Source organism: Xyrauchen texanus, chromosome 43 (assembly GCF_025860055.1).
Source record: "Xyrauchen texanus isolate HMW12.3.18 chromosome 43, RBS_HiC_50CHRs, whole genome shotgun sequence".
Lineage (NCBI taxonomy): Eukaryota > Metazoa > Chordata > Actinopteri > Cypriniformes > Catostomidae > Xyrauchen > Xyrauchen texanus.
The window spans coordinates 27,784,560-27,810,148 of NC_068318.1; the positions used below are offsets into that span (position 1 = coordinate 27,784,560).

Genomic DNA, 25,589 nt, shown 5'->3' on the forward strand with positions numbered 1-25,589 from the left:
CGGTTTTTAGTTAAAATATTTTCTTGAACGTAGTTTAAGAGGTTTCAGATAGTGAACAATGAAGGAGTAAATTGTTCCAAAAATTTATTTTAAAATCTCATATGAACACTGAAGAAAATGGAAATTAAATTCTGAGATTGAAGGAAACACTGAAATGCTCGGTAGACAGAGAGTGATAAGACAGTCTGACATACCAGGGAAAACTGCTATGTGAAACGTCATGAAATGAATTTTTCTCTGGAGCTTTATCCACAAATGCTTTGTCCCCTGCAGTGTTTTTATATGTTGAGTTTGAATTAGAATAATACTTTTTTTGTCCTTCAACTTAAAATCTAATATCATTATATTTTTGTAATAGGTCTGGGGTAAACACCAAAACCACACTAGCATACAGTGCATCCGGAAAGTATTCACAGCGCTTCACTTTTTCCACATTTTATTATGTTACAACCTTATTTGAAAATGGATTAAATTCATTATTTTCCTCAAAATTCTACAAACAATATTTTTGAACTGCTTAAGAGGTACTGCAACACAGATATTGATAATTTTGCATTAACTTTATTTCATAGCATTCAATCAACATAAATTTGGAAGTTTACTTAATCCATTTATGTTAGGACAACATAAATAATTTTGGTTGGCCAAACTAGACATACATTTGAGATCAGATCCATTCAAACCAATAATATTTGTTAAAATAATGTAATTTAATTGCATGGAAAAGTTTTCCTAACTTTAAGTTCATTCAACGTTTTATTTTTTGTGAGTGTATTTGGGAATGTTATTATAATAGTTTAATGTGTGTTCAATGAACTGTATATTTTTTCTTGTGCAATAACAGTGGAAATTTTCAATTGCGTGATGACACAAGGTGTTGCTAAAGAAGGAAATATTCCATATATGGCCAGTGAGGGCGGCTCCTACTGTAAACATGACGGTGAGACAGGCTCATAATGTAGACTTTTCAGTCAGTTGAACTTATTCTCAGTTCCCATTCTCAGATTACACTTCAGTGTTTTTAAAAATAGAGTGAATGATGTCTATTTGTAAATTGCCTTTCACAGCAAGCAAGAGCCTGAAGAACAGAGCATTAATTGTGTCTGTGGAAAACTTCTATCCGGGTGTGGATCTAATGAAGCGGTGGGGTGTAAAGAGAGACACACAGAGACTTCACAAAATTCTTACTAAACTCGGCTTCTCTGTGGTCATCAAACAAGACATGGAGGCAGAAGAGATCTATGAAGTGTTCAAAGCCGGTAATGTATGCTCATCATGATATATACGTAGATGTTAGCAGAATTTGATGTTTCATATTTGCAATGCATTTTTTTTATTTTGCCATGCAAGCTCCTCCATAAAAGATGTTATATAAAGAAATATACAAAGGACAAAGTCCACATTTGTTCACATTGTTCATAACACTGGCCTCAATTATCAGCAAACACAGATAAAACTGCAATTTACCTTTCATATGACCTCATTTTAAACAATGATCTGTATAGCTGTAGTTGACTAAGGTTGGAAAAACCATTAGTAATATATTGTGTACTGTATATGGGACAGGTATTATATTTTGGGGCATCACGACTATATTGAAATAAGTGTTAAGCTACAATGTGAGCAACATTAGTCAACCAATGACTAAAAGTCATGTAGGCAGAAATGTATGCGATTAGTGTCAGTGGCTTTGAATGGAAGAGTGTAAATCAATCCACAATTGTGTAAAAACTATATAATGACAGATTGTTCTCAGTTTTGAGGGACAGCTGAGCTAAAAAAGAAAACTTGCATTATCCATTCCATTTCGGCAGGATATACAATATTTTTATGAATACATTTCAATGACATATGAATATATATATATATATATATATATATATATATATATATATATATATATATATCATCCATCCATCGTCAACCGCTTATCCTGTGTACAGGGTCGCTGGGGCTGGAGCCTATCCCAGCTAACATTGGGCTAGGCGGGGACACCCTGGACAGGTCGCCAGTCCATCGCAGATATATATATTGTTCTTCATCATATATATATATATATATATATATATATATATATATATCTGCGATGGACTGGCTACCTGTCCAGGGTGTCCCCCCTTCAGCCCAATGTTAGCTGGGATAGGCTCCAGCCCCCGCGACCCTGTACACAGGATAAGCGGTTGACGATGGATGGATGGATATATATATATATATATATATAACCTTTATTTAGCCAGGAAATAAAAACACTTGAGATTTAAAATCTCATTTACAAGAGGGCCCTGGCGAAGACTATTAACGCATTGACTATTTGTGATGTGTCTCCAATCCTCAGAGAGCAATAAGACAGTTAAAGACTGTTTTATGGGCGTCATATCCAGTCATGGTGAGGAGGGTGTTGTGTTTGGGGCTGATGGATGTCCTGTGAGACTGGCCAAGATCTACAGCTACTTTGGAGGTCCGTCAATGACGAGCAAGAACAAACTGTTCCTTATACAGGTACAATTTTCTCCCACGGCTGTTAAACTGTCTCAAAGTTAAACTCTCATGACCTAACCTATTCCTAAGCGTGAGCTTCATCACATTTTCTTCGCTGTGCTATAATTAACATTACAATCCAGTTTAGAAGTCCTTGGTGCCAATTTCCATTGAATGCATGCGATGTGTGATTTTCTGCAGGCTTGTCGAGGAAATGAGTTGGATGAAGGTGTGGAGACAGACTCTTCATGCTCAGAGGAAGAGAAGGGCATGTCTGAGCTTTTTTCCATTCCCATTGACACCGCAGTCATGTACGCCACAGCCCCAGGTCAGCATCTCTTTAACGATTTGCAGTGTGCTGAATCTCCACTACATAGTTTCCTTAAATAAAATGTTCCTCACTGACATGCATGTATTGCATTTGTTCTGTAGGTTACGGTGCATTCATGCATCCTTTGGGCTCAGCGTTCATTCAGACTCTTTGTGAATTGCTGGAACAGGAAGGAGGTCCAAATCTGGAGCTCACACGACTCATGACTCGTTTGAAATACCAGGTTGCCTACAACTTCCAAGCAAAAGGCAAAACGTTTTGTGGCAAAACGCAGATGCCGTGCTTTGTGACCCGCTTTACCAGAGAGGTGTTTCCATTCATGGACAGCAGGACAGCAGAAGACTTGAACTTCAGCTTTGCAGCCACAAAGCGCATTGATGAACCCAAAAGATCACGGAGGAGATCCATCAGCTAAAATTATGAAGAATCTGATGCAGGAACTGTACAGAGAGCCATCTCTGAGACATCTCTCATAATATCTCATTTGAAACTGATAAAAAAACAGGTAGAGTGACGTAAAGTTACATCTACAGCAGGAAGTGGACGAAAAGAGAAGGATGTTTTTTTATTGAACTCTCTGGGAATTTAATTGTGTTTGTTACTTCCTTTTATTTATTGTCCTAAAGTATTTTCAAAGTATAATTTTTTTATGTAAAATAAGATAATATCTAAATTATAAGAACAGAAAATGTTTTTATAAAATGCTTGCTACCGTTCATCAGTTACATGTGTGGTCTTTCAATAAAAACTTCTGTTGGCAATTATTGAAGTTCAATGATTGAATGAATTACATTTGGTAGACACTTATTCAAAGCAACTTAGAATGCAGTCATGGCTTGGTGTTATCAAGGGTGTGCTCTACAACATGTAAATGAGTGACTGTAGACACAGCTGAACACATATACGAGACAATGTCCATTTATGTCTTTGACAGATGCTTTTATCCGAAGAGATAATGCATTCAAGGTATACAAAACATTTTACTAATATATATGTGTTCCCTGGGAATCAAACCTATGACTGTGGCATTACTAGAGGCATATTCTTCAAGTTAAAATGAACTATTACAACAGTTTTATTACATTAAGTCATTTAACTACTCATTCTGGAAAGTAGTAAGGTTGTAATAATCCTGAATGTTTGTAAATGGATTCAAAATAAAACTGAAACAAAGGTAGAGTCAAGCTGTCTGTGAAACAGATTATGTCATTTATATACTTCAACTTTAATATATTTACTTTAAGGTGTGTACAGGATATTATTGCACAGTCTGTACTTTTTGCAAGTGCTCATGTGATGTGATGGTTAATAACAGTTGACCTCAAGTCTAGATATGCTGGATTTCATCAGTGCACTTCACAGAATGTTAGTCACAAACAATAAACTGTCAAGTTCCATCTGTTTAAAATGATGACAGGTTCTCTTTGAGTCATTTGGTATGTTAATAACAGGAGTTAAAGTATAGTTCTAATTCTTCTAGTATAGTTCTTTTTCATATATAAAAGGAATTTTGAACATTTTGGCACTAATGCCTTAGAGAAAGACAGAAATTGTTCAAATAAATTACAGTAAGATTAATTAATTGCTGTTTTTGTCCTGTTCTCAAGGAGGACACAGCAGAATTCACAGTTTTACTGTCATACAGGATAAGATGGATGTGTACTGATAAATACCTAAAATGTCTTGCAGTTCAGATATTTAAAACAGGTTTTGGTCTGTCATGAAATTCTCATTTTGTACTGATATACCAGATAATGTCGCAAGGAAAAAAAGCAGTCTATCAAACTGTTGAAACTTGATATAGTGACATTATCCGTACATTTTGCCAGATCAGTGAATGTATACAGTATATAGAGTAGACAGAGAATCAAATGTTGCATTTCAATAGACCTTACTCATTTATTCCTCTTACGGGAATAAAAACAGGCTGGGAGTTCTTCAATTGGTTGTACTGTTGTTTAAATTGGTGTTGATCGATCAACTGATGAAAAATTGAAAAAATATGCCTTTCCAAAAAAATCAATAGATAAAAAAAAACTCCAGAAAGCATGATTTGGGAAAATTAGATGAACAAACTGTAAGTTTCTCCCTCACAGCCAAACAAAAAAACAAAAAACTTTGCGACTGTCCATAAGGAAATGTATTACACAGATGTTACAAGTAAAAGTAGCAAACAATCATTCTAAATTTATTTACGGCAAAATCGATCATTTTTAACTTGCTTCGTAAGTGATTTGAGACCAGCTGTCAAAAGAACCGGCTCATAAAGAGTCATTCGTTCGGGAATCAAAATACACTGGTAATGCTGAGTTTTGTGCTGTAGATCCAGTAGGTGGCAGCACTGCTGCTGAATTGCGAGGCTGGAAACACGAGTATTTTAGTTCAGTGTTCTATTTTCATCGGTGGAAAAATGCACGATGGGAAACCGTTAACAGAACCGATTCTGGTATTTTTTAAAGAATGGAACCGGTTCTGAACAAGAACCAGTTCTCTGTTCCCAACCCTATTCCTGACTGATCATAAAAGGACATTTTTCTTGTTGTAATTCTGGATTTTTTTTATGGAAGGAAGAAGAAGGAAGAAAGTTAGTGCATTAGTAGAATTGGGTCAAGTGCTTATGAAAGAAATGTGTCTTTAGATGTTTCTTGAAAGAAGTTACAGAATCTGCCATGGTCCTGTCACTCTGTCAGTCTGGGTTTTTGTCTGACAGGACTGTGGCATCATCGTCCCAAGTCTGTCATGTTTTTTGTTGTCTGTCTTTGTGTGAGGCATTGGTTTCGGTTGTATTCCCTGCCGTGCGCTCTTCGGACTGTTTTGTTTCATGTCCAGAGCATGGTGTCTAGATCCTGACTTCCGCTCTGGTTTGGTTTCAGCACGAGCGTATATTGCCATAAGCTGGGGAAGGCTCGTGGCTAGGGAAGGCTCCTCCTCAAACCCCTGCTGAGTTTGTTTTCCTTTGGTCTAGCCTTTCTGTATTGATACGCAGACTGTGAAGCTGGAGATGAACCCAAGTGTGGGAGTTTATTGAAAAGGATACTGAAAAAGTTAGGCAAGCAAGCAAGATAAGTGTTCAGGTTTGGTACGCTATGTTTGGAGACAGTCTAGGATCAAACAGGGAACCAAGGCATAAGGCACCAATCTACAAGAGTAGATCACTAAACTAACAAGTAACCAAACAGGTAAATACAACAGCAAACAGGATCACAGGTAAGTCACATCATGTGCTCAAACTGGTAACATCAACATCAAACAGGATCACAGGGGAGTCATGTGCATCAATAGTGGAGCAGGTAGGTAAATCCTACACAAGGAATTCACGTTCCTGGAGCATACAGAAGTGCTCGTAGTTGAACAGGTGAGTTTCAAATGTGATAATCTAGAATATCACAAAGTCACTTATCTTCAGGGGTGGAAAGATTACTGAAAAATCACACTCAAGTAGAAGTACTGTTACTTCCCAAAAAATGTAGTGTGTGAAAGTAGCTGTCCTAAAAACTACTCAAGTAAGAGTAAAAGAGAAGCTCATTTAAAAGTATTCATGAGTAGTGAGTATTGAGTACTGAGTTGCAAAACCTATGCCCCATTATAATGAACACAGTATGCCAACTTTTAAAATACATCACTTATCTATGATAAACACTACATGAATATGATTCCAGAAAATAAAAGGGAGACATAGAATTTCAATAAAATCAATTTATGTGTATGGCCTAAATTTTCCTTAATGCCAACATGTTCAAACAATGCAAGGACTGCAATTTTCATGCACAACCATTTCTAGGGTTTACAAAGAATGGTGTGAAAAAGGGAAAAACATCCAGTATGCGGCAGTCCTGTGGGCGAAAATGCCTTGTTGATGCTAGAGGTCAGAGGAGAATGGGCCGACTGATTCAAGCTGATAGAAGAGCAACTTTGCCTGAAATAACCACTCGTTACAACCGAGGTATGCAACAAAGCATTTGTGAAGCCACAACACGCACAACCTTGAGGCGGATGGGCTACAACAGCAGAAGACCCCACCGGGTACCACTCATCTCCACTACAAAGAGGAAAAAGAGGCTACAATTTGCAAGAGCTCACCAAAATTGGACAGTTGAAGACTGGAAAAATGTTGCCTGGTCTGATGAGTCTCGATTTCTGTTGAGACATTCAGATGGTCGAGTCAGAATTTGGCATAAACAGAATGAGAACATGGATCCATCATGCCTTGTTACCGCTGTGCAGGCTGGTGGTGGTGGTGTAATGGTGTGGGGGATGTTTTATTGGCACACTTTAGGCCCCTTAGTGCCAATTGGGCATCGTTTAAATGCCACGGCCTACCTGAGCATTGTTTCTGACCATGGCCATCCCTTTATGGCCACCATGTACCCATCCTCTGATGGCTACTTCCAGCAGGATAATGCACCATGTCACAAAGCTCGAATCATTTCAAATCTTGAACATGACAATGAGTTCACTGTACTAAAATGGCCCCCACAGTCACCAGATCTCAACCCAATAGAGCGTCTTTGGGATGTGGTGGAACGGGAGCTTCATGCCCTGGATGTGCATCCCACAAATCTCCATCAACTGCAAGATGCTATCCTATCAATATGGGCCAACATTTCTAAAGAATGCTTTCAGCACCTTGTTGAATCAGTGCCACGTAGAATTAAGGCAGTTCTGAAGGTGAAAGGGGGTCAAACACAGTATTAGTATGGTGTTCCTAATAATCCTTTAGGTGAGTGTAGATGAGGTAGAGGAGGCATGGGGAAAGTTGTTTGGTACAGGGTCTACATCACGCTTAAAAAGGAACAATTCACCCAAAAATAAACATTCTCTCTTCATTTACTCACCCTCATGCCATCCGACTTTCTTTCTTCTGCAGAACAAAAAATTAAGATTTTTAGAAGAATATCTCAGCTCTTTTGGTCCATTCAATGAAAGTGAATCGGTGCTAAAATATTGAAGCTCCACAAATCACATAAATCAGCATAAAAGTAGTCTAATCCATGTGCCTCCAGTTGTTTAATCCATGTCTTCAGAAGCGATATGATAGATGTGGTGAGAAATAGATCAATATTTAATTCCTTTTTTACTAATTCTCCTCCCTGCTCAGAAAATCTCCACTTTAAATTTCACTTTCTTCTTGTGTTTTTGGTGATTCACATTCTTCATGCATATCGCCACCTACTGGGCAGAGAGAATTTCTAGCAAAAATTAACTTAAATATGGATCTAATTCTCACCCACACCTGTCATATCAATTCTGAAGTCATGGATTAAACCACTGGAGTTGTATGTATTACTTTTATGTGCTTTTTAGAGCATCAACATTTTGGCACCCTTTCACTTACATTGAATGGACCTACAGAGCTGAAATTTTCTTCTAAAAATCTTAATTTCTGAAGAAAGAAAGTCATAGACAGATGGCATGAGGGTGAGTAAATTATAAGAATTTTCATTTTTGTGTGAATTATTTCTTTAAGTAGCACATGGGGCGCCACATTGTCCTCCTTTGAGATACAATGTTCCACATTGATTTAGTTCTTGTATCTTTTAAGCCCAGAAATAGTTATGTTCTCATTCTCATGCATGATGCCGAATTTCCTGAAGTATTGGTGGAAAGTTCTACTGAAGTATTGCTCTGCAAATGTTGATACTTTTCAATCTTTATAAAGGTAAAGCATAATTATAAATAATTTTATCATCTCTACTTTCCTGGTAATTTATAGAATAAATTTGTAGAATAAATCCTCTAGTAATTTCCAGAACCGAACGTAGCAAAGTCAGTAGCACAGTGAAATCGAAATAACTGCAGCTGAACGAGAGGCTCAACATTATTTATTTATTTACTTATATTTTATATAATTTTTATGTGTACCAGAAAAGTATATTTTATTTTTCATGAAAACCATTCTTCTTATTTTCTTTCTTTCTTTCTTTCTTTCTTTCTTTCTTTCTTTCTTTCTTTCTTTCTTTCTTTCTTTCTTTCTTTCCAATAAGAATAAATAAATAAATAAATAATATTTTTTAGCTAAATAATTAGGGATATTTTAATCAGCAGAATTTACAACTACATTACATTACAACTACAATGTATTTCAGTTAGCGCTGTCAATTTAACGTGTTAATTCAGTGCGATTAATTTTATTAAAAATAATGTGTTAAAATTTTTTACACAATTAATCGCATGCCCCCGGCCTGGAAGGTTTAAGGAAAATTCCTGAGAAATGCAAGCTTGTAGTACCACCTGTTTTCTCCAGAGGGCAGTAAGTGAAACTTCAGCAGTATGGGCAACACGCAGTTTATACAATGAACAAAACCACCCTTCAGCAGACACACAACACAAACACACAAATTCGATCTAAGGGATCTCAAGATGTGTTCTAAGTATTAAACTATATTTAACTTAACACAGTAACCTAAAAATGTTCTATTTATAATGCAATGCACCCGAGACGCTACACAAGCATGTCTGATGCTTGTTGAAATTGACGGGTCCTTAAACAAGCCCTCATAATAAATCTTGAACTGATTGACAAATTCACTTGTGAAATGGATTACTGTGAACTGTGTGCCAATGATTGTCTTATGATCAATAATATGGAAGTAAACAATACAATGTATTCTAAAGCCGCTATTTGTATTGTCTTATCAATGATTAAGAATGTAATGCATTTTAATTATCTGAATATTTTTTATTATATATATAATTTTTTAACATTTAAAGATAACTATGTATAATTATTTCATCATTATATATTGAATTATTGTTATATGAGGGGCTTTCTCAGCCAATATTTGTATATGCGATTAAATGCGATTAATCGTGATTAATTAATCGGAACACCATGTAATTAATTTGATTAAAAATGTTAATTGATTGACAGCCCTAATTTCAATACATTGCAGAAAACCAAATATTTGTTCTGAAACGTACTCACACTGGCCCTGGACCAGAAAGCATTTCATATGTATTTGGCTTTAACTTATTCTATATGATGTGTCTTTAATCCTCAGAGAGCTAGAAGGCTTTATATCTAATCATGGAGAGGAGGGTGTTGTGTTTGATGCTAATGGACATCCTGTGAAACTGGCCAAGATCTAGAGCTACTTTGTAGGTCCGTCAATGATGGGCAAGAACAAACTGTTCCTTATACAGGTACAATTTTCTCCCACAGCTGTTAAAGAACCTCAAAGACAAACTCTTGTGACCTTTCTTCTATCTGAGCCTTTACTAAGCGTACACAGACATAGTTAACATTACAATCAGGTTTAGAATTCCTGAAACACACGAAAGATGGGGCTGGTTGCAATTTCCGTTGAATGTATGTGATTATTGTGACTTTCTGCTATGCAGGTTTGATGAGGAAACGATTTGGATGGAGGTGAAGAGAAGGAGGAAGAGGAGAGCATGTCTGAGCTTTTTCCTTTCCATTGACACCGCAGTCATGTACGCCACAGCCCCAGATCAGCATCTCTTTAACAATTTACAGATAAAAAATATGCCCATGTGACCAGAACTTGTGTGGTGCTCCTTTTAAGTCTCTGAGAATATTCTTATTGTGGGACTTCTTTTTTCTTAAAGAGTTTACATATTGACAGAAGTTTGGGTAATGTGAAACATGATCATCATCAGATTCTCGGGAAGGATTATTTTCTGTATTAAAGTTTGAAACTGTCTGTTGCATATACTGTATATACACTCACCTAAAGGATTATTAGGAACACCTGTTCAATTTCTCATTAATGCAATTATCTAATCAACCAATCACATGGCAGTTGCTTCAATGCATTTAGGGGTGTGGTCCTGGTCAAGACAATCTCCTGAACTCCAAACTGAATGTCAGAATGGGAAAGAAAGGTGATTTAAGCAATTTTGAGCGTGGCATGGTTGTTGGTGCCAGACAGGCCGGTCTGAGTATTTCACAATCTGCTCAGTTACTGGGATTTTCACGCACAACCATTTCTAGGGTTTACAAAGAATGGTGTGAAAAGGAAAAACATCCAGTATGCGGCAGTCCTGTGGGCTTAAAATGCCTTGTTGATGCTAGAGGTCAGAGGAGAATGGGCCGACTGATTCAAGCTGATAGAAGAGCAACTTTGCCTGAAATAACCACTCGTTACAACCGAGGTATGCAGCAAAGCATTTGTGAAGCCACAACACGCACAACCTTGAGGCGGATGGCTACAACAGCAGAAGACCCCACCGGGTACCACTCATCTCCACTACAAATAGGAAAAAGAGGCTACAATTTGCAAGAGTTCACCAAAATTGGACAGTTGAAGACTGGAAAAATGTTGCCTGGTCTGATGAGTCTCGATTTCTGTTGAGACATTCAGATGGTCGAGTCAGAATTTGGCATAAACAGAATGAGAACATGGATCCATCATGCCTTGTTACCACTCTGCAGGCTGCTGGTGGTGGTGTAATGGTGTGGGGGATGTTTTCTTGGCACACTTTAGGCCCCTTAGTGCCAATTGGGCATCGTTTAAATGCCACGGCCTACCTGAGCATTGTTTCTGACCATGTCCATCCCTTTATGGCCACCATGTACCCATCCTCTGATGGCTACTTCCAGCAGGATAATGCACCATGTCACAAAACTTGAAAAATTTCAAACTGGTTTCTTGAACATGACAATGAGTTCACTGTACTAAAATGGCCCCCACAGTCACCAGATCTCAACCCAATAGAGCGTCTTTGGGATGTGGTGGAACGGGAGCTTCGTGCCCTGGATGTGCATCCCACAAATCTCCATCAACTGCAAGATGCTATCCTATCAATATGGGCCAACATTTCTAAAGAATGCTTTCAGCACCTTGTTGAATCAATGCCACGTAGAATTAAGGCAGTTCTGAAGGTGAAAGGGGGTCAAACACAGTATTAGTATGGTGTTCCTAATAATCCTTTAGGTGAGTGTATACTCACTCATAAAAATTGAAGCATTTCAAAATTCCATCAAACTGAATTAAATATGGTAAATGGTCTGCACTTATATAACGCCTTTTTAACCTTAGTGGTATTCAAAGCGCTTTACACTGTGACACATTCACCGCACACACTCACACACCAATGACGGCAGAGCTGCCATGCAAGGTGCTACCTTACCATTGGGAGCAACTTGGGATTCAGTGTCTTGCCCAAGGACACTTCAGCATGGGGAGTCGTGTGGGCCGGGAATCAAACCACCAACACTGCGATTAGTGGCCGACCCGCTCTACCAACTGAACCACAGCCACCACCAAATAATCTTTAATAAAATTGAAAACAAATTATTTTTTTGTTTCATTCATGTAATTTTGTTCAATATTACCAGAGATTATTTAGCAAAGATGGGTCACTTCTATTAAAAACAATGGGAGAAATTGGAACACTCAACCAAGGAGTGCTGAGTGCCCAACAGTCAACGGATGTAGAAATGAAGTCCCACCTTACAGATAAAAGACCCAATCACCTTTCAGATACAGACATCGCCTGTCAATCAACTTTAGAACGCATATGCACATTTGCTATACAAGCTGGGAAAATTTAGTTTTTTTGTATAATGAGGTAAAGAATCACAATTATTGATTGCAGTATTGTCCGATTTTACTGCTGATTTGAATGTTCTTTGATCTTAATATTGACCAAAATAAGTATTCTGGGAAACACTACCATTTCAAAAATCCTGAATGTTTCAGGTGTCTGTGACTCAGATTGAGTCATTTTTATACTTTGCCCCTGCTATACTTACTTGAAGGCGTGAACAGGACATTGCACAGTCTGTAGATTGGCAAGTGCACAAGCGATGTGAAACAAGGCGTGTTGTAAGCAGAGCTGACAGGACATCTAGATACACGGGATTTCAACAGTGCACACGGCCTGTTAATCACAAATTCTGATGCCAGGATTAATATGAAAAGATTTCACTCAATGTTTCACACACTGATAGGGTTTCCCCCCCTAATTTTGTGTTGGCAGATGCTATTTGCACCCTGGTGAAAATAATAGTATATGCTGTTTACACCCCAGTGCAAATAGTGGCAGATATTATTTGCACCCCATATAATGCTGATGCTAGTGCTGGTGCTAATAATGGTAGAAACTAACATTCAGTAGGGGCATCACTGCAGTGTGTTTATTTAGAGTTACACAGACAAACTACATTAACCTCTACCCCTAAACCTAACCTTAACTTTGCCTTGGAAAAAATAACCTTAATTTTACTACAATAACCACGTGGGAACGAATACAATCGACAGACCCCCTCCAGATCAAACCCTTCTCTGTACTCCTCGACATTCACCACGACCAAATCACTGCAATAAAATAAACATTTACATTCAGGGTAACCTAAGTATTAAAGGAAATATTAAGAGTGTAAATAGGAAATCAGATGGGAAAAAGTGGGACAAAATGCAGATTAGAACTGCGGTCACGGGAATACAGTTTACAATCTCAAACCATCTTTACACTCCACACCACTGCAGCGATATCTACTGGTTAGTGTGTCATATATTTCTGTGCTTCCAACAGACTATTGGGGGGCAAACAGCTGCACTGTGTGGCAGATGCTATTTGCATCCGGGTGCAATTTCACAAGATGACCTGTTTTTATGCATCAGGAATTGTTTTGTTGATTGTTGACTCCTAATTGTTGTTATTTTGCATTTTGTTGCTATTTGTTCAATCATGATAATTAAAACAAAAAATAATTATAAAGCGGTTATATGGCTCCATGTAAAATAAAACTTGTTTTATAGTTTATTATGTAAGCCTACTATTTATATCTTATGCATACAACTTTTTTATTGAGAAAAATATTACTGAGTGCACCAAGAATGGGCTACATCGAATGTTTAACAAAAAAACACGCACGCTGCACAAGCGCCTTACAACATCGCCATCTACTGGTGAAAGGCCGTTAACGCAGGACTTTTACTTGTCACCACTAGAGGGCAGTCGCGAAGCGCAACCACATAAATGCCTCTCTCATTACGAGAAAAAAATGGAACGCTTCTCTTCTCACTCGTATAATTACTTTTATGGGAATTTGTGACAAATTTTCCATTTTAATTGACTAGTGTTTTCCTGCATGCACAACCCTGCCTAAATTCTACATCTACCGACGAAACACCATTAGGACTTACCAAAATATATGAATTCATGTATTACCACTAGAGGGCAGTGTCGTATTTACCGTAAGTATTATTCATTAACTACATCTGGAAACATACCAACAGTTCTAAGTCTAATTTGTTGGCAATACATAATTTGACTGCATAAAACAACACACATCTTTTCAAAACAGTGCTTTTTGAATACTGCTTAAAGCCATTCTTATTACCTTGATTGTTGCCTGGTCAACTGCCACTTTAGTCTGAAATGTGTTATTTTTGTGAACCACAACACCACAAATGGACTGGTCATCTCATAATTATGGGTCTACTGCCTTTACAGTGTCCTTAAGAGCTGAGAAAACCCAAATTAGCAATTCTAGAGAGACAACAAAGCAATGTCAATTTTTGACTGCAAAAGTAAAACGTTTTTCTCTCTAACTTTTGATTACCATTCATGATAGCCTATTTGTCAAGCTGAGGATGATCTAAACAGTTGCATCATCAAAGATCCCCCCCGTTTTATCTCTGAGACCAGTCGAGTGGGAGCCGCTCACCAGTGGAGCTCATCTCACAGTCTCTCTGTTGCCTTATCTTCAAATGCCACAGAAATTAAATTTTCAGTTTCATCACTTGGTAGGGATTGCGGTAACATAGTTAACTCGGATTTACATGGTCAAGTCAACTTATATGACATACTTTTTATGATTATAATAATCCTCATATGGTTTCACAGCTGTCCCTACTTTTTTTTGACAAGCAGAGGTGCACCAAATCCCTCTAAAACCAGCAAATCAGACCAAGAGTCTACCTAACCACCTTAGGCTCGTTTAAGCTGTTTTTTTGTATTGTTTTTGTTTTTAGCAGGGATCTGGATCTCTGTAAGTGGAAAGTGAAGTTTGTGTCTACAGAACACAAACTTAACATAGCTAATAGGGATGTGCAAAACTACCCATTTTCATAATCGACTAGTCTTTGGTTGTTTGCGTCAGTTTTAAGGATAATAATGTGTAATTAGGCTCTGTTATGTTCACATGACACCGATCAGACATTTTTCAGAGGGATATACGGTCGCTAAGTGCAGCACTTCAACATAACTAATGGATGTTCAACAAAACATATAGGTGAAATAACTACAACATTTATTACACAAAACTAATAAAGTAAGAGAAGTAAGAAATAACAAAGACTCTTATATAGAGTGGTACAAAACCGCTTATGCACATCCTAAACGCACAATGATGTGGGTCAGTTAACTCAAAGTGCTTCAGGACGATCTTCGCTGCACATTCAAAAGTGCAGAACTTCAAGGGTAGGCCTACATCTAAATCACGACATCAAGCTGTTTTTATGAAAACAAACTTAGTATTAGCAAAATACTTTGGTGGCTGAAACAGTGCAGTGCATAAACGGACTAAACTTAAAGCATTTAAGAGACTAAACTTCTTGCAAAAGGTTTTATTGTGCTGCTGACTATAATAACACAAAACCATTCTTCAAGAAGTTGCATCTCAATTAATTTGAGGAATGTGTCTCCCATTAAATCCACCACCACTACAAATATGAATGTTAGTAGTCCACGTACCCCACTAATTGACCTGTCACTAGTCGATTAGTCAACCACCGTTGCACATCCTTAATAGACATTAAGCTCTCCATCTTTAATGGCTACCCCTGAAATGCTCATATGTGTGTGTAGTTTTGTTACTGGCGCAATCCATCTCCTCCGTAAGACATAGTCACTAATTTTTTGGCAGCCATTGGCATCCCAGGGGCCACAGACTTTCATAACCCGCCTTCCATGCCTTTTGCTAATCGAAATAGCTAATGAGATCTCAGAGGACTGACTTTCCAAGGCTCTTCATTAAAAAGAATAATGGCAGTATGTCAAAACACATGATTGTGATGTAAAGTTGTGGAAATATTTTATTTGCAATTTGTGTTCGGGCGAAAGCAGACTTGTTTATTTATGGATGTAAAATACTTTTCGCCGTTTTTAAGACGCTGTGCCAAGTTCAAAATAACTTATAAAAACGCGTCTTGAGACACCTGCGTGTCATTTTCGTAGCGCTGAACTATTTTTATTTATTTATTTAGCGAAATACGTGCTCGGTCTGAACGGCCCCTTAACGGTGCTTTAAGCTAAAAAATGAATGAAAATGCCCCTATTATCTGAAAGGGGTTATTGTTATTAAATTAGGCGCCATTAAATAGTATCACACATGTCACTGACAGCGGACGCCTCTGTAAAGCGCGGGAAAACATTTACCGCGTGCCGCGGTCCTTCTGACAGTTATCAGTGTGAGAAAACTTTTTTTATTTATTTTTTTTTATTTCCAAAATTAGGCCTATATGACAAAATACAGTAGATACAAATGTTTAATATATACTGTTCTAAATGATTACAAATCATCATAAGATATGAAGAGCATTAAAGATAACATTCATATCAATGAAATTAAAGAACATTCAATCACACATTAGAAAAAAAATGAAAGAAGAAAAAAAAAAAACAATGTCAAGGAGGTATAAATGTATAATTAAAATAAAGAAGAGGAATTAAATTTTTTGAGGATATCCATCGTTCTGGTTGCTTTGCGGTTTGAGAGTCCTTTCAGTGTTTCAAAATAAATCTTCATATCAGCTTTGGTAGATGGTAGATGTTAGGTATCCTTTCAGGCCATTTACATTTATGTATGTAAAACTTACCAAGTAATAAGATCAAATTTAACATAAAATTGTGACTCTTGTCTATATCTTTTTTTTTATTAAAAAATAAATAAAAAACATCTCTTTTCTCTATACTAATCTTAATTCCACTCAACATATTAAATAAATATTCCACATCAATCCAAAAAAACTTCACATACATACATTCAAAGAAAAGATGTAATACAGTTTCAGTATCCTTTTTACAGAATGTACAGGATTCAGAAAGGTCATTTTTATATCTTTTTATGAACTCATTTGTTGGATAAATTTTATGTATAATTTTAAAGTATATTTCGTACACTCTGTTATTAATACAATATTTATTAGTATAGGTCCAAGTCGATCTCCAATTGATATTTCCACAATGTTCATTCCAAAAATATTTATTTCGAGGTGTAGCAGGACAGTGAATCAAGCATCTGAAGAATGTATTATTACATTTATTATCTTTTATATCAACACCGTTTAACAAAACCTGTTTTTTATCCATTGATTGCTTATGAGGTTCACTACTGCCTCTCAATAGTCTCAAAAAACCTACTGGTATTGCATCAAAAACAGTACTATATTCTCGTGGAGATATTGGAATCCCAAATATGTTTAAAAATTCAGTATATGTAAGTAAGAAACCCTTGTTATTTATCAATTGTGAGACCATTAGAATGTCATTTTTAACCCAATTGTCGTAAAAGATTGATTTATTCTTATATTTAACCATTTTATTGTTCCATATTAACTGTTTGTGGAGAGAAAAGTTATGTTTGTATATAAGAAGCCAACATAAAAGAGCCTGTCTATGAAAATTGGATAACTGAATGGGGAGCTTATTAACCCCAAAGTCATATTTTAAAAGAAACTCTATACCACCAACTTTTTCAAAAATAAGATTTGGAATGAGAAATCTATTTCGCTACGGTTGCTTTTTACAACTAACGTCACAGTAGGCATTTGCAGTAGTACTGTACAATTTCCATCAAAGATCAAGAATGTAATATTACTTCAGAGCGAAACACCAGGTAATAGGTTTACATATATGTAAGGTTAGTAAAGAGTTATTTAAAATTATTTCAGAATTGCATTGACTTGCTAGCATGGTTTCTGATTCTGTAAATCAATATTTGTTTGGTTATCTTTTCATGCTATTTTTTATTTTAGTATTTATGTGTAATCCAAATGCATCACTGAACCCGTCTTGAAGCCCCTAATTTTATTTTCTTTCCTTAAAATGAAACTGAATTTGTTAAAAGATTAGACTAGCAACCAAATGTTTGAATCAATCAATAAATAAAGTGCACAGATGAAAGATGTCGAGTTAGATTGATGTACAAATAAAAATAAAACACGTTAAATCCAACCTGACTGTTCACACTAAATCACATTGGGAAAAAAAATCAGATACGTATCCAATTTGTTTCCACATATGAAAGTGGCCCAGTTTGGATCTGAAAATGTCAGATTCAAAGCAATTGTCGCAGTTTACGCTGTCATACATCTAGCAGATCCGTGTCACATGTGGGTGTAAAAACATATCACATTGGTGCCACATTGAATGCAAGTGTGAATGTAACCCAAGTGTCTCTGAATTTATGCACATCTTTTTTTGGAAAGACAGGGCCTGTCCTATTCAGTGGATAAGTCTGGCCGAAGATCTAGAACTGCTTACAACACCTTTAAGCTGCTCTCCAGGAGTATTTTCGCCACATGAGAAATGTAAAAATTTAAATAAGAGTGTCTGACTTTTATGAAACAATAGATTATGTAATTTCGATTCTGCAAATCACGAGTGCTCGCATTTTACAGATACCACATCATGAGTCCCAATTAGATAATGAACGTTGTCAGAATGTCTGATACTGCGTCTATTCAGAGGATCCATGTTGCATTATTTATTCGGTCATCACATGCAAGTCTCAAACCACCAAAAAGACAATGCAGCCTTTAGAAATAACTTGAGGTTTATTAGCTATGGAGTCTTAGGAGAGTCACACACAGGGTTAGGAAAAGGGTGAGATGGTACCAAAAGCAAGAAGAAAAAAAAGAAAAGAAAATCAAACTGTTTTGAAAATTAAACTCCTAACTACCATTAGACTGAATTAAACTAAAACTACAATTTGCATTTGATCAAGTTTGTCTTAAAAAAATGAAACCTTTATACATTTGTCCTTTATACAAGTAGCAACATAGGAGAATCACGTTGGAAAAGGTCACCATTAGGCAATTTACAAAAAAATACACTTTTGTTTCAGAGAAAAGCAAAATAGAGAGGTGGTCAAATATTGACCAATAATTATTCCTTTTCATTCTATCTTAAAAACTTAGTCTAGTATCTATAAAAAGTTTAAAAAAACAAAAACAAAACAATATATAGTTGTAAAAAAGTTTATTTTGTCATTTTATTCCATTCACTCCACTGATTTGGTGACCAGGGAGAGTGGTTGTGTCTGAAGTAAGGCATGACGGGAATGTAGGGCTGCCTGGTGGAAAGACGAAGATGGGGACAGCAGAGAGGGGGGCAGGGTGGTGAAGGGAATGGGGCGGGAGAGGAGGGCTGCTGATTGGCTGTGGAGAGAGATGTTCGGATGGGTGGAAATAGAGGTGGTGGAAGTGGGCGAGGAATTGGAAGTGGATCTAGAAACACAGGATTTCCCTGTCTGAGGGAAGTGGGGGTGGTGTGCTCGCCCCTCTGGTTTGGTGGTCAGGGACAGCGGCTGTGCCTGTTCTGAGTGAGTGGCCGCAGGGGCCGCTGGAGACGCCAGGGCAGCAGAGGGTGTGGCGGGTGAGTCCAGCATGCTGCCATGAGAGGAGGTAGGGCTGTCACACATTTTCTCGGACGGCAGATACGGGATGCACTGCTTCATGGGTTGGGGTGAGAAATGACCTGCAAATAAGAAAAAAAAAAGCTTAAACTCCAAAAGTAATAATTATCGGCATAAAATTATTTTATAATATTGAGTGTGAAACAGGATTATAAAGGATGGTCAATAAACTACCAGGAATTTTTCAGTTTCAATACAAGTTTAGCTCAACTGACAGCATTTGTAGTAAAATGTTGATTACCACAGAAAATAATAATTGACGGAAGTGAATGGGGCCATAAACATTCAAATACAGACTGCTTCAAAAGTATAGCTATGAGACAAAAACATTACAAGCTAACCTGATTTAAATGTGATGACAATTGCAAACAGGGTTTACTGCTGTCCTCAAGGCAAAAAAGTTGTAATATTGGATATAACTTACACTGATAAAATTTGTAAGCAATTTTATCATACTAAAATCATGTTAACACGTTCAATGTTTTGAAACAGTGCATATTTTAACGTTTATTCACTTTCTTTGTAAAGGCCTTAACATAACAGACATTTTTTCTTCTTTTTTGTGGTAAATCAACATTATGCCAAAGATTATTGAACCAAGATCATATCTTTAAAGGAATAGTTGAATGGCGGCCAGAATTTTAAAGGTCCATAAAGCACAAAAAGGCAGCATAAAAGTAATCCATACATTCCAGTGGTTAAATCCATGTCTTCTGAAGTAATATAATAGGTGTACTTTTTACAAAATATGTCCACTTTCACTTCCAAATTCTTGTTCTTCTGTTTTTTGCAATTTGCTTTCTTTGTGCATACCACCACCTACTGGGCAGGTAGGACATTTATGGTAAAAAGGACTTAAATATTGATTTAACCACTGGAGTCTCATGGATTACTTTTATGCTACCTTTATGTGCTTTTTGGAGCTTCAAAGTTCTGAACACCATTCACTTGTACTGAATGGACAAACAGAGCTCAGATACTCTTTTTTTTTAATCTTCTTTGGTGTTTAGCAGAATAAAGTAAGTCACACATATAGGATGGCATAAGGGTGAGTAAATGAGAGAATTTTCCTTTCAAATGAAATGAAAATCCCATAATTTACTTGCTGTCATTTTATTCCAAACCTGTATGTCTGTCTTCTGTGGAACAAAAAAAACAGATGTTTGGAAGAATGTCACTCTTTTCTATACAGTACCATAAAACTAGTTCATACAGCTTGCATGCTATTTTCCTTATAAAGTCTTCTAAAGACATACGTTAGCTTTGTGTGAAGAACCAATTAAAATCTTAATCTCACTTGAGCTTGCACATATTCAAACTTCCCACAACTCGATCGGATATGTGACACGTGAGAATCACTGATGTCAAACCTGGTGTAATACAGTGTCTTGTCTTGTGCAATGTCTTCATGTGCCAAGTGCAAAAAATATTTTTAGAGCTACTGTGGAGTGCAAGACTTTCTATGAATAACTACTTAAATAAATAAACGATTTGTCTTTTTTTTGGTGTGCTTTTATCGTAATGAAAAGAGCAGCATTAACTTTCCTCAAAACATCATAAATAAAAATAGAGTAAATGATGACAGAATATTAATTAAAATTTTTGGGTGAACTATTCTTTTAAGAAATTTCAGGTTACTTTCCCAAAACTTTCCTCATCTAGCTCCTGCTGACAAAATCATATAAACAAATATGATCTGTGAGTGGAGTGATCAGACCGCACGCAGTATTGTGGTTGATAAAACCTCCTGCGAAAGGTGACACATACAGAGAGAGAAACAGATAAATACAGATGGCCATTGACACCTACTCTCTTGTGGGGAGTCAGGTTTATTGTCTCTCTTCCGTTTCTTCCTCTTTCCCTGTAGGGAGACATGATTTGGACCAAATTAGAAAAACTCCTCACACAGCCAAAAACAATGGAGCCGAACAAGCCATGATTTTTTGTGCAACCCTGTGCTCACTTACGTAGTTATCTCTCGCGGACCAGCCTGGATAAAGCTGAGAATGCAGCTGCCGTTCTTTCCTGGCAAGTTCATAGTATTTGGCCTGTTCCTCGCGTGAAAGAGAGTGCCACTGCGGAACAAGAGCACATTTGGTCAAATTTGACTCCTTTGATCATCCCTTAAAGAAATAGTTCATCCAAAATTACATTTGCCATTATTTACTCACCTTCATGTTGTTTCAAACCCATAAACTCTTGCCATACAGTGCAAGTTTAAAGTGACCAGGGCTGTCAAACTATGAATTTCCATTAAAATATTCCATATGACGTGTAAGCTATATTCCAAGTCTTCTGAAGTCATATGATAGTTTGTGTAAGGAAGCGACTGAAATTCATTAGCCACTATAATCATCACCTCCTCCAAAGCATATGACTAGGTCTAACGTCTGTGTCCCAATTAATAAAATGTCATGTCAATTTCTCATATGTGCAGTAAATCGAACGCAATGCGCCATTTTTGAATTCTGAATGCGAATGTGTGCTAAACTCAATTTATGGGAGAGACCCATATTATCACTGAAAAATGACTTAAATATCTGTCTTTTCCTTACGCAACCGCATCGTATCGATTCAGAAGACTTAGAATACAGCGCCCAAATTAACTAGTTTTGATGATACTTTTATGGTGCTTTGGCATCCTTTTTGCAGCTTGAAAGCTCTAGTGCCCATTTATTGTAATTACACAGAATAAAAACGAGCAGTATATTCTTCAAAAATGTCCTTTTTGTGTTTCACAGGGGAAAAAAACAACAGCATATGGGTTTGGAACAACATTAAGGGGGGAGTAAATAATGATAGAACTTTCATTTTTGGGTGAACTATCCTTTAAGACGATGATGAATAGAAACACACTAATGCATCTCAGCATAATGGAGTTGCAAGCCCTCACCCTTCTGCCTAGGATCTGGTTAATGGCTGCGCTCTCTTTCAGGGTGCATTCTGCCACTACTTTGGCCCTCATTTCTTTCATGTAGAGCATGAAGGCGTTCAGAGGTTTCTTAATGTGAGGTTTCTTATCATCCTCTTTTTTCACAGGCACCGAGGGCTTTCTGTATGGGGTGACAGATGAATACAAAGACAGTCAGAGAAGAGCAGAGAAATGATAGACAGAGTAATGGAGGTGTAAAAAGTAATGTGTAAATAGCAATGGAGATGAGAGACTCACCCGTGAGCTGAGTTGTTGGCGTTGTCGCCACTGGGCTCCTGTTTAATGGCAGGAGACACAATGGCGGGGTGAGGGATGCCAGTCTGGTGCAGGCTGTGAGAAGGATGAGGCACCATGTGAGAAGAGAAATGACTGGATACCAGACTAGAGAGAGAAAGAGAGATTTATAGTCAGTGATACTCAAAATTAAGGCCAATCAACAGGCAGATAGAATGGCAGATAGACAGACGATAATCGATACCGTGATACTGAACAATAATCAAACTCATAATATGTTAATTATGGTACTCCAAAGTATTTCCAAAAATACTATTTTGGAATGGAACTCCAAAATACTTTTAATAAATTCCATGGAATTCCTTTGGTACATGTCCAAAAGTCACTGTTGACATTACATTATATGAGGCTTTTAATTCGTCTCTGTTCAACCTAGCAGCCTTATCTGGAAAATTCTGCAGTCAGGGCTTCCAGATTCACAACAGCTTATACAATAGCAGCATTGTCATTTTAACAGATGAGAAAAAACACTGCAGTCCGATCTGCGATTTGCACACTCTTGTTATATGCAATTTATCCACTGGACTTCAGCATTTCACAGCACCACAAAATAAACTCAAGCAGAAACCGTTCTTTTTCTGGTTACAGAAACAAAAAATGCAGTCATAAAATATCTGAAAGCACTAGTCGCATTAATAAAACTCCACGTGTTGAACCATGTGACTTTTGCATATCATGATTATTTCCACATCACATTCAAGTCATCATTTACTGACCCTCATGCCATCCCAGATGTGTTTGACTTTCTTTCTTCTGCAGAATACAAATTATGATTTTTAGATTTACATTTACAGGTGAAACTTGAAAAATTAGAATATCGTGCAAAAGTTCATTAATTTCAGTAATTCAACTTAAAAGGTGAAACTAATATATTATATAGACTCATTACAAGCAAAGTAAGATATTTCAAGCCTTTATTTGATATAATTTTGATGATTATGGCTTACAGCTTATGAAAACCCCAAATTCAGAATCTCAGAAAATTAGAATATTGTGAAAAGGTTCAGTATTGTAGGCTCAAAGTGTCACACTCTAATCAGCTAAACACCTGCAAAGGGTTCCTGAGCCTTTAAATGGTCTCTCAGTCTGGTTCAGTTGAATTCACAATCATGGGGAAGACTGCTGACCTGACAGTTGTGCAGAAAACCATCATTGACACCCTCCACAAGGAGGGAAAGCCTCAAAAGGTAATTGCAAAAGAAGTTGGATGTTCTCAAAGTGCTGTATCAAAGCACATTAATAGAAAGTTAAGTGGAAGGGAAAAGTGTGGAAGAAAAAGGTGCACAAGCAGCAGGGATGACCGTAGCCTGGAGAGGATTGTCAGGAAAAGGCCATTCAAATGTGTGGGGAGCTTCACAAGGAGTGGACTGAGGCTGGAGTTACTGCATCAAGAGCCACCACACACAGACGGGTCCTGGACATGGGCTTCAAATGTCAATCGTCTTACCTGGGCTAAAGAAAAAAAGAACTGGTCTGTTGCTCAGTGGTCCAAAGTCCTCTTTTCTGATGAGAGCAAATTTTGCATCTCATTTGGAAACCAAGGTCCCAGAGTCTGGAGGAAGAATGAAGAGGCACACAATCCAAGATGCTTGAAGTCCAGTGTGAAGTTTCCACAGTCTGTGTTGGTTTGGGGAGCCATGTCATCGGCTGGTGTTGGTCCACTGTGCTTTATTAAGTCCAGAGTCAACGCAGCCGTCTACCGGGACATTTTAGAGCACTTCATGCTTCCTTCAGCAGACAAGCTTTATGGAGATGCTGACTTCATTTTCCAGCAGGACTTGGCACCTGCCCACACTGCCAAAAGTACCAAAACCTGGTTCAATGACCATGGTATTACTGTGCTTGATTGGCCAGCAAACTCGCCTGACCTGAACCCCATAGAGAATCTATGGGGCATTGCCAAGAGAAAGATGAGAGACATGAGACCAAACAATGCAGAAGAGCTGAAGGCATCTTGGTCTTCCATAACACCTCAGCAGTGCCACAGGCTGATAGCATCCATGCCACGCCGCATTGAGGCAGTAATTAATGCAAAAGGGGCCCAAACCAAGTACTGAGTACATATGCATGATTATACTTTTCAGAGGTCCGACATTTCTGTATTTAAAATCCTTTTTTTATTGATTTCATGTAATATTCTAATTTTCTGAGATTCTGAATTTGGGGTTTTCATAAGCTGTAAGCCATAATCATCAAAATTATATCAAATAAAGGCTTGAAATATGTTACTTTGCTTGTAATGAGTCTATATAATATATTAGTTTCACCTTTTAAGTTGAATTACTGAAATTAATGAACTTTTGCACGATATTTTAATTTTTTGAGTTTCACCTGTATGCATTTGGCAGACGCTTTTATCCAAAGTGACTTACAGATGCACTTATTACAGGGACAATCCCCCCAGAGCAACCTGGAGTTAAGTGCCTTGCTCAAGGACACAATGGTGGTGGCTGTGGGGATGGAACCAGCGACTTTCTGATTACCAGTTTACCAGTTATGTGCATTAGACCACTACACCACCACTAGAAGAATATTTCTGCTCTGTAAAAAGCACATACAGGCGTCAAAAAATTAATCCATATGACCCGTGTTTGTTTGTTTTTTCTTTCCCCTTTTTCTCCCCAATTTGGAATGCCCAATTCCCAATGCGCTATTAGTCCTTGTGGTGGCGTAGTGACTCGCCTCAATCCGGGTTGCAGAGGACGAATCTCAGTTGCCTCCGCGTCTGAGACTGTCAATCCACGCATTTTATCACGTGGCTTGTTTTCATCATCATGCCTTGTACCCAGTGTTTACTAATGCCAGTTCTGAATCAGAACTAAAGATGTCCGATGTTGCTCATTTGAGTCTGTTCTTTAGAATGAATTGGTCACACGTGATAGGAAAGCGGTCAGAATCGATTCGCGATTCAATCGGTTATGACACTTGGCGGATGCTCTCACTTG

The 25,589-nt window shown here is 37.4% G+C and overlaps 2 protein-coding genes across 3 annotated transcripts in view; one reads left to right on the plus strand and one right to left on the minus strand.

Annotated features, from left to right (window-relative positions):
- Positions 1-966: 966 nt before the first annotated feature.
- LOC127636165 (caspase-3-like) lies at positions 967-3,549 on the plus strand. The gene is made up of 4 exons (XM_052116589.1): positions 967-1,259; positions 2,336-2,499; positions 2,680-2,806; positions 2,911-3,549. The coding sequence occupies exons 1-4, from the start codon at positions 1,037-1,039 to the stop codon at positions 3,222-3,224; spliced, it is 828 nt and encodes a 275-aa protein (XP_051972549.1). The 5' UTR covers positions 967-1,036; the 3' UTR covers positions 3,225-3,549.
- A 12,777-nt stretch (positions 3,550-16,326) lies between these two features.
- Positions 16,327-25,589, minus strand: part of LOC127635867 (transcription factor 7-like 1-A) — a 46,084-nt gene continuing 36,821 nt past the window's right edge. For both annotated transcript variants that reach the window (XM_052116127.1, XM_052116125.1), the window contains 5 exons: positions 22,588-22,731; positions 22,312-22,471; positions 21,386-21,493; positions 21,228-21,279; positions 16,327-19,480 (listed from right to left, as the gene is read on the minus strand). In XM_052116127.1, the coding sequence (XP_051972087.1) occupies positions 19,005-19,480; positions 21,228-21,279; positions 21,386-21,493; positions 22,312-22,471; positions 22,588-22,731 (940 nt within the window). In that variant the 3' untranslated portion in view covers positions 16,327-19,004. The remainder of the gene's footprint in view (positions 19,481-21,227; positions 21,280-21,385; positions 21,494-22,311; positions 22,472-22,587; positions 22,732-25,589) is intronic.

Bases quoted from the DNA above. Each gene is read 5' to 3' on its own strand.
- LOC127636165 (XM_052116589.1), top strand. From the start codon at position 1,037: ATGATGTCTATTTGTAAATTGCCTTTCACAGCAAGCAAGAGCCTGAAG. The intron at 2,500-2,679 runs GTACAATTTTCT...GATTTTCTGCAG, and splicing joins ACAAACTGTTCCTTATACAG to GCTTGTCGAGGAAATGAGTT. The intron at 2,807-2,910 runs GTCAGCATCTCT...TTTGTTCTGTAG, and splicing joins CATGTACGCCACAGCCCCAG to GTTACGGTGCATTCATGCAT.